The sequence below is a fragment of the Pteropus alecto genome, unplaced genomic scaffold (assembly GCF_000325575.1).
Source record: "Pteropus alecto unplaced genomic scaffold, ASM32557v1 scaffold50, whole genome shotgun sequence".
Classification (NCBI taxonomy): domain Eukaryota; kingdom Metazoa; phylum Chordata; class Mammalia; order Chiroptera; family Pteropodidae; genus Pteropus; species Pteropus alecto.
Window position 1 is genome coordinate 1015724 of NW_006431918.1, and position 8935 is coordinate 1024658.

At 47.3% G+C, this 8935-nt stretch overlaps 1 protein-coding gene across 1 annotated transcript in view; it reads right to left on the reverse strand.

The window, feature by feature from the left end:
• The window catches only part of SETD7 (SET domain containing lysine methyltransferase 7), a 46993-nt gene that overhangs the window by 37865 nt on the left and 193 nt on the right, over window positions 1-8935 (reverse strand). Inside the window, 4 exon segments of the mRNA XM_015600677.2 lie at window positions 139-259; window positions 1194-1285; window positions 5269-5455; window positions 7040-7313. Of these exon segments, the coding sequence (XP_015456163.1) occupies window positions 139-259; window positions 1194-1285; window positions 5269-5455; window positions 7040-7313 (674 nt within the window).

The following is an 8935-nucleotide window of genomic DNA, read 5'->3' on the forward strand; positions in this document are numbered from 1 at the left end:
AGCCCCCCTTGGGGCAGCTCCCGAAAAGCAAGTGACGCTCAGACAGCCTTCCTAACGCTCCGGCGCCTCAACTTCCTCTCGCCCACGTCCCCGCTTCACCCCGTTTGCCACCCGGAGCCGCACGAGTGCGGCACGCACGGGAGCGCAGGTGTCTCCGTGTCGCCGCATCACATCCGCGAGCAGGTTTCCCAGACTCCGAGGGGCTGCGGCTCCCACCCCAGCGCGCCGCGTCCCCGCCCTCCGCGGGACCTCCGGGCGTCTCGGTGATTCAGAAATTCAGCCAGTCCGAGCAGCCGCGGGCTTTTTATCAGGCAGGAGACCGGCCGCACGGGAGGCCCGCAGGTTCCTCCCAGCCGTGTGGTCATGGAAAAGGAGCCACCGAGTGGAGCTGGCGAGTAAAAGGACCCTCCGTCTGGCGCGCCTCCTCTCGCGCCTCCCGCCCTTGTACGTGTGATGTACCCAGCTGTCACCCCGTTTCTCCAAGTGCCAACCACTCCATAGATTCGGGCTCTCCAAGTGGAGAAAATCACGGGGCACCCGGTCCCCGGCCCAGCCCCTTACTATTTTTGTGGCATTGCCTCTTACAGGTGGCATAAAGGGCGGCTGTAAATAGCTGGTTAAATGGATGCGAATGTACACAATGTGCCGTGGAATTACCGGGTGCTGCTCTGGGCACCTGCCAAGAACAGCTACTGCGCGAGGGAGGGGCCCAGAGGGAGCAAAGAAAGTTGTTCCATTTTGTTTCCTGAACAACGAATGAAGCTTTGGAGATTTCAGAGTGTTTCCAGCACCCAGTCCACGCCTTGGTTTGGGCTCTGTGCTTAAATGCCAGGTATTTTTTTTTTTTACCGAAATGTTATGAGTTTCTTCTTAAATTCACTTTTCCTCAGTGGGGGGTTGGGAACAAAACAACGTTAGGGACATTTGTCCCATACACTGCCAGGAATTTCCATCCCTTTTGACTCTTTAGAAGGACAGGGAAGGGTCTTAGATCAGAGTTAGGTTCTGGTGCTGCTCACCACCCCCACCAGCCCGAATTCCTCCTCCAGGAGGTAAGAGGCTTAGGCTACTCTGGGATAAGGTCCCTCTGGCTTACGCTAGACCACTCGAAGGTCCCTAGGCTGGGGCTGGATCACCCAGAGGTCACCAGAGCTTAGACTAGACCTCTCAGAGGGCCTCAGCTTAGTCCACACCTCTCTGAACTCTTCCAGTTTAAGTGGAACCTCCTCCTGGAAGTCCTCCAATGCAGATACCTGGACTCCACAGCTACACGGAGAAGGTGTTCCTGCAGTGGGGGATGGAAGAGCCACTTAGGTTACATCATTCTGAAACATGAACCTCAGAAGCAGGATTCTCTCTCTCTCTCTCTCTTTCTTTCTCTTAAAAGCTATCACATACCGAGTTTGCGCACTCACTGGTTTTGAATTATATGACATTTTTCCTTTTTTTCCCTTTTTAAACACATAATCTCCCTCATATGTGACACTGACATACGAAAACGCATCAGATACCCATCTCCTTCCTCATTTTCCAGTTTATTTTCAGGGGCAAAAAAATAACTTTTTAAAAAGGCTAACAGGAAGCAAAAATAATTTATTCCTTTCCTAAAGGGGGCTGAAGCAGGGGGAATGTAGATTGGAAGAAATCTCCCCTCAAAACACACAGGGGAACCCCAGAGATACAAGTTCATGGTGGGTGGGTATGTGGGGGTGGGGGCAGGAATCCTGTCATAAGTGCGCTGCCCCTTCTCTGGGTTCAGAGGAGGATGTCCAGCCATCCCTTCGGTGCCACGAGGATTTCCCAGCATGTGGACCAGCACATCCAAACCGTCAGGTCCTCCCTTTCTCTTTGCTGCCTTGAGCACACCAGGAGCCTTGCTCACAGCTCGCATCCCTGAAGCAGGCCTCGTCTGGGCCTGGAAGGGGTGGGCATGGGAAGTGACTGTCAGGATGAGTAGTGACCAGAGTGAAAGCTCCCTGAGAACCGTCACGGATTCGCGCATGAGGTGGGCTGGGACACAGTCCTGCCCGCCTTCAGCCGCCATTCATTTTTGCTGGCTCTGGGCCTAATATGTAGGTAAAATGTTTTCATGACCCCTTTAAGATACATTTGCATTTTTGCAAACCATTTTGGGTATGTTCTCCATCCCCTTCTCTAGGCCGACTGATTCTTATTTACGGTCCCACAACCCAACACCGTGCCTGGTACAGAGGGAAAGTTAAGCACTGTCAGCGGTGATTTTGCAAAGAGGAATATTCTGTTTTATATAAATAGTGCTGAGTCTTTCTCACAGACGGGATCCTCTGCCTGCGTGTTGGCAAAGCGCTTGGTTTTAGCTCAAGTCAAGAGAGAGTTTTTGAGTTATTCTACTTTCCCACATCTACTGGCCCCAAATCTGCTTCTGTCGCATTCTTTCCCACAGTTTTCTTCATTGAGAGCTCATTTTATAAACCCTCTTTCCACTTGGCTTCCTGCCACCTTCCTCTGTCGTACTCTGTCCCCACCACTGTGGTCAGGGGCTAGGAAATCAATAGAGCTCTAATCGCTGTGAGCAGCAGCAGCAGCAGCAGCGTGGCTCAGCTCCTAACTCAGCAGATCCATGTGCCAGAACCCACCCTGGCTGGGAGGACAGGGACCACAACAGGACATCCGACAGCCAGGTCCCGGGGTGAGACCTGCTTCTACGCTCACACCAAGGAGTGGCTGGTCTCAGCTGTTCTGGCTTGCTGCCTTCACATCCCAGGCTACATCCCTCTCTTCCCCCTCAGCTTGGGAAACTGAAGTCCCTTTTCCACTGCAGCAAGCAGTAGAAACACCGAGTTCTTTTATTCATTCGACCACCCCTGTCTTTCCCCTGAGAAGGCTGGGGCTTGCTTATAAGATCGATATAACTTTTGCAATAAATATATTTTTATAGGCGTCTTGTATCTTATACACTTTCCTGCATTCAGGGGAAAAAATTCTGACAATCCGCCACTATACACACTGGCAAATTGTGAAAAAGCTAGAGAATGTGGAACTCATGAGGAATTTACTGGTGCCAGCGGTCCCTGTGCCCTCATCCCGTCCTGCCGGTAGTGGCTGGAGGGGCCCAGGCAGTCTTCTGGGTCTTCATGGTCCTGGGAGGCAGGTGTCCCTTGGATCTATGGCAGGTTCTGCTTTGTTTGTTTGCACTGCTGGCAGGAAGACAAGGACAGAATGAGTGACGGAAGTCTTTAATAATCATCATAGCTCGCTTGGGTGCTGCTCAGGCCTTAACAAGATTCTTCCCCACCAAATTCGCCAATTCGATTGCCTTTTTACTCTATTCGTTTCGGTTCCTCCAAGAACTAGCCACGCAATTGGTTCAGGAAGCTCTCTGGACCTTCGTTTTCCCTCTGGAAGTGAGGAGGTTGGGCTGCAGTCTAAGCTCAAACCTTCTCTGTCCACCTTTCCTGGGGAAAAGCTAAATAGAGCATGGAGAGCCCCAGGGAGACGCACAGAAAAAGGAAAGCGGAAGACGCATTCGAGTCCCCGAGTTATCTCGTTTTAATGGCACTGAGATCTGCAAGGGAGGGACCTTTGTCTCACTCTAGGAAGAGAGGCATGGCCCTGGATTCTGAAGCACTAAGTCCCAAATCAAGTGGCTAACTGCACTGGTGACAGCTGTAGAAGCTGGAGGGAGGGGCAGGGACAGGAGCAGGGAGGAGAGGGCGCGGGGAGGTGTGGATAAAAGGGAAGCAGTTACAGCAGGTGGAGCTCGGTGAAGAGCAACGGGGGACATCAAGGCCACCGAATAAAGGCCCGAAAGCAAAGGAAGAGATGGAGAGAATACGTTCTGCCGGGAATAGACGAGACTGCAGCCATGAAGAGGGCTCGGGAATTCAGGGCGACCTGATTTCCTCACAGCAACAGGAAGTGCAGGGGAGAGAGGTCAGAATCACCTGACCCGAGGAAGTGAATTAAATAATAGAGAAGACATCGTAGTTGCCATGGCATTAAAATACCTCGTGCCACATTAAGCTTCTTTTTTCTCTTCTGCTTGATTCTTGTTCTTGCAACATGTTAATGTCATTACAGCCCATCCAGGAAACTAAATTTAGACCGTTGGGGGCATGGAGGAAGGGAAGACGCAGCCCAGATGTCCCCGTTTGGGTCCACTACGGGCAGATTTTCTTCCTCTGCAGTGTGTCTAGTTCTTCTGGTGTTGATGAATATGAAAATATTGTCAGGTCGGGGTCTGGTGAAGCTGCTGAGTGATGTAATTTAAAAAAAGAAATGAAAAATTGGAAATGATTTTTAAAGAGACCACGGCTTTAGAAATTCAGAAAAATCAATAGGATGCAGGCATTTTGAAAATGCAACTCCCATCAAAGCCAAAGGTTTGGTTTTAACTTAAGTATCAATTAATTTTTTTTTTTTTTTTTGCTTTTTAAAAAATGTTACTGGGCTCTAACTAAGATCATTGAGTCCTGCAATATGTCATATGCAGATGCTAAGACTACAGAGGATGGGTATATTGTGTGTTCTTTGGGCATTACTGTACACAGAGTGAATGGAAGAGTATTTCTAGCTGACTTATTTACCACAAATGTCACAGCATCCATTAAGGCCCAGATCCGGACCTTCCTCGAGTGGACTCACATTAACCAGACCCCAGAGACTGATGTACATACCTGAATTGTGACTGATAGACCAGAATACTCATGTTGTCATGGCAAGCACAGTCTCCTTCTGTGGAAATTGTACTTGAGAAGACAAATTCCATCCAGATGTTTGCTTAATTAGCTTGGAGTTAGAATAAATGAAATTTATCACATTTATTCTGTGTGGGCCGCAAGAGGAATACTCCTGACCCAATGTCCTGAAAGAATAAAGCTGCCCACGCACCCCACCCATCCCTGCTTAGGTGGCCCTGTTGGCTTCTGAGACTTTGAGCCTCTTTTTCGCATGCGTTAGCTTCTTCAAACAGGCTTCTTCACACAGCATCCTATACAGCCAATTAGACAGATTTACACTTTTCAAGTCATAATCACATTCTATTTCTACCTTCCTGATATGACAGTCAAGTCACTTTGATGAAAATTTGGAGTAGCTCCAAATTCTTCAGTCAGAAATTCAGTCACTGTCTTGGTTTACTTTCCCTAAATTCTAGTCAAATTCATCGTGTGTGCAGATTTTGCTAGTCTGACTTTCTGAGGGAAACCTGGTACCCAAGTTCTTGGAGAAGCACCTCATATTTGCTTCATGGGCCACAGACGGTGAGTGGCCAAATCTTCCTCAGGCTACTATGCCCATTGGATAAAGAGATCAGCCTTATTAAGGGCAATATGTCCTGTGCCACGATGAAGTTGCACATCTTTTTCTGAGTGCCCAGCTCAAGGCTACTTTTCCTCTGCTGCGCAGGAGTAGCGAGGTTGGCCTTTTGCTGTGATGACTGAGGCTGTGAAATTTCACCTTGAGGGCGAGGTGCCGTCTATTATAACACAGATAGAGAGCAAACTGTTCAAACAGGACTCTGACTTTGAACGCAATAACCAGAAATGAAAACTTTCACATGGCCTTGTTAACTCAAGTCACAAACAAGGACAGGTGGCATGGAAATGACATCCTTGACCTACAGTCAGCCCTCACCGAGAGGGCCCTGATGCTGAGTCGTCCCTTCCCAGGATGGACTTTGCTCGGGACCCGCTGTGCAGTCTTTTTGAATCATGTAGAGTGTCCTTTCAGGTCATGTAAGGTCCTACTGCTGAGTCCATCGATCAATTCCTAGGAAAAGATGCTGTGGCCAGCCTTTTGGAACATCTTTCACCCAAACTGAACCAGCCCAGTTCAAAGACTCCTGTGCTCGAGAGAGAGGAACACAAAGAAGCAATCCGGTGGCGGGCCTTGCACGGTCTCCTGGGAGAACGATGCTAGTGGAACGGCTCTGCTGTAGGAGCCGGTCCTCTGTAAGTCCGAAGCACCTCTTCCCCGACTGGCATCTGGGCAATGCCTCAAGCCTGGGCTGAGCATGGGTCCCCATCCCAGAGGACAGCCTCGTTGCTCAGCTGCAAGGGGCGAGGGGCACCTCCTCCACGTTGCCTGTCCTCCCCTTCTCTGGACCGTCCTGCTCTGCCCATTCAGATGTGCCAAAGGTGGTGACGTGAAGCAGGCGAGGTTCCTTCTCAGTTGTATGTGAGATGAGAGAGGGGCAAGTCGCTTTTCTTTTCCTTCCCACCAGTCTTGAATAGATTTGGGTATTTTGCAATTAAATCTCCTGTTTTAAAATAGTCCCTGTGAAAATGCTCATCGAAGGTTTATCCAGTGGGTTATCCAGTGGATTAATTTTATTTATTGCATCTCATTTTCATTCAAGGGCTTATTTCTCTTGTTGCCATACTCTGTCAGTATTTACAGAGCTAGATCTTGAATGGAAAGTAATTCGGTATCTACGATCTCATTCATATCGCATAGTAATCCCCAAGATTGTGATGGTTTAAAAACTTGCCCAGGATCACCCAACAAAAATGTGGCTGGACGGGCTCAGACCAAGGCCCACCAGCCCTTCATCTGCACCACACATCTCAAGCTGAGTAATGAGATCTTTCAGATGGTGGGCATAGGAGGGCGGGAGAGACGTGAGAAGAGAGAGGCATTTAGAGACGGTCTCTGGTATCCCAGGAGCTTGGTTCACATGATTTCATTTAATCCCGAAAATGGCCTTATGGAAAATGGCCTTATCTCCACTTATAGACGAGGAAACCTGAGTCTCTGAGTGTAAATAACTTGTCTGAGGTCCCATAACTAGTAGTAGTGGGATTGGAGCCATAGCTGTCCAAACCATGAAGAGACACCCACAGAGGAAAAAAAAGAAAGAACAAGACAGTGCTAGAGAAACAATTCTAGAAGATGGCCGAGTAAAAGAATAGTTCTTCCGGAAGCTCGACCTTCAGTTTTGTGGTGCCATGCGAGCTGGACTTACAGGTGACAAAACCACAGGAGCATACACGTGGCTGCATCGCTGGCAGAGGAGAACTTTGAATTTTTTTTGGAGGTGTCCCAAGTGACCCTCACTTACTTGAGATGACATACTGCTTGAGCTCAAGTTGCTCACTTTGTTTTTCTGGATTTGGTGGTGAGGTAGAGGGGAGAAATTATGTTCACTGTCGCTGTGTTGGCCTTCATGGCGCCCAGCACAGGGCTGGATGTGTGGGTGCCCAGGACATGCGTGCAGGCTTAGGGCCAGAGGAGGGTCTCTGCCTCCGAGAGACCAACCCACACAAGGCCACCAAAGCAGGTCGCTGGGTATGGCCTTCTTGGGAGCAATTTGCGACTGATGGATGACTTTCGAGCTGTGGGCATAGAGAGGACAGAAAAATGCTTTTTGGAGAATTCATTAAATTAAGAAATATCCAGTCTTAATCTTTAATTTTACACCACCATTTACTTTAATACTTTTAGAAGAAAAACACTTGTTACAGAGACATTAGACAGATAAGACTATCAAAAAGAAAAACGTTAAACTCACTTGAAATTCCAAAAACCAGCACTAACCTCTATCAACAATGTGGTATATATCCTTTCAGAGAGTTTTCAAAAATATACAAGCATAGGCAAAATGGCTTTAGAGAATACATAATGTTCTGTAATTTATCAATTAACTCTATTCTTAATTAATGCATCATATTAGTTAACCATCCAATAGTATACTCGATTCTATGTATTACAATTTGGCTTTTTTTTCATACTATCATTCTAGGTGGATTTGTGGACAGTATTCTTAAAATTAATTTAAAAAATATAAAAAAATCTGTAATCTGGGAATTACGTCATATGTAGAAGTAAGCAATCATACTTTTGAGAACAGTAGATAATATATTTGCATCTGGAAAAATATAAACTAAAATGTTAACAGTAGTTATCTGCGATGTGATCTCAAGTGATTTTTTTTCTTTTTGCTCACTTGAAAAAGTTTTCTTATGATGGCAGTGATTAACTTCTATAATTATAAAAGGAAGTTATTAAAAACACTACCAGCTGGAGGCAAATTTCTTTACTTTTCCAGGTTTGATTTTCTTACTGTGTAATATGGAAATTCTAATGATTTCCATAGAGTGGCTGTGAGGATTAACCCATGTGATGCAGCTCCAGGCACATGGTAAGTACCCAAAACCTGATGGCCACCACCATCCCGACTGTCACCATATTTATTAATGCTTCCGCTTCTTTCAAATCAGATCACAGAAGCCACGCCCTGCTTGCAGCCTTCCAGTGATGTTCTTGCCTGAGGATTAGATCTAATCAACTCGCCCTGGAGGCAAGGCCTCCCCGCCTGTGCGAGCAGCCCGCCCATTACCCCGCCTCCACCACCCCTTTCTCAGTTGCTAACCTCCAGCCACATGGGCCCTTTTTGTTCCTAGAATAAGATCAAGTTCTATCCTACCTCAGGGCCTTTGCACTCACTGTTCTTCTTCTCTATATCTTCTCATAGCTGGGTTTTGTCTTAGGGTAAAAGTCCTTCTTTGGGGAGCTTTTCCTAGCCATCCAACTGGAAGGAGCTGCCCAGGCACTCTTCTGTTTAGTACTTCCCCTGTTCAATTTTCATCATGGCATTTGTCGCCGCTACTTTACATGTTCTTGTTATTTGTTTTATCCTGTTACCTAGTGTCGGTCTCCCCGCAGACCTTGCTTGTTAGGTCAGAGTTTTCAGTGGCATGCCTAAGAACAGCGTCCGGCTCAATTTGTGGTTGTTGGAGAATTTCATTAGTCAAGTAGATTGTCTTTGTCAAGTGAACAAACCGTTTAATCACCTCCCACCACCTTCTCCTCAGAGGGCTGGTGTTTTCATACAGAAGGTGGCAATCGCATCACGTTATTTCTCTACCCACCCCTTCCAGTCAAAAAGAGGATGACAAAAAAAAAAAAAAAAAATAAAAATGCTCTGTTTTTCAGGATCCTCCACATGTGGCCAGAA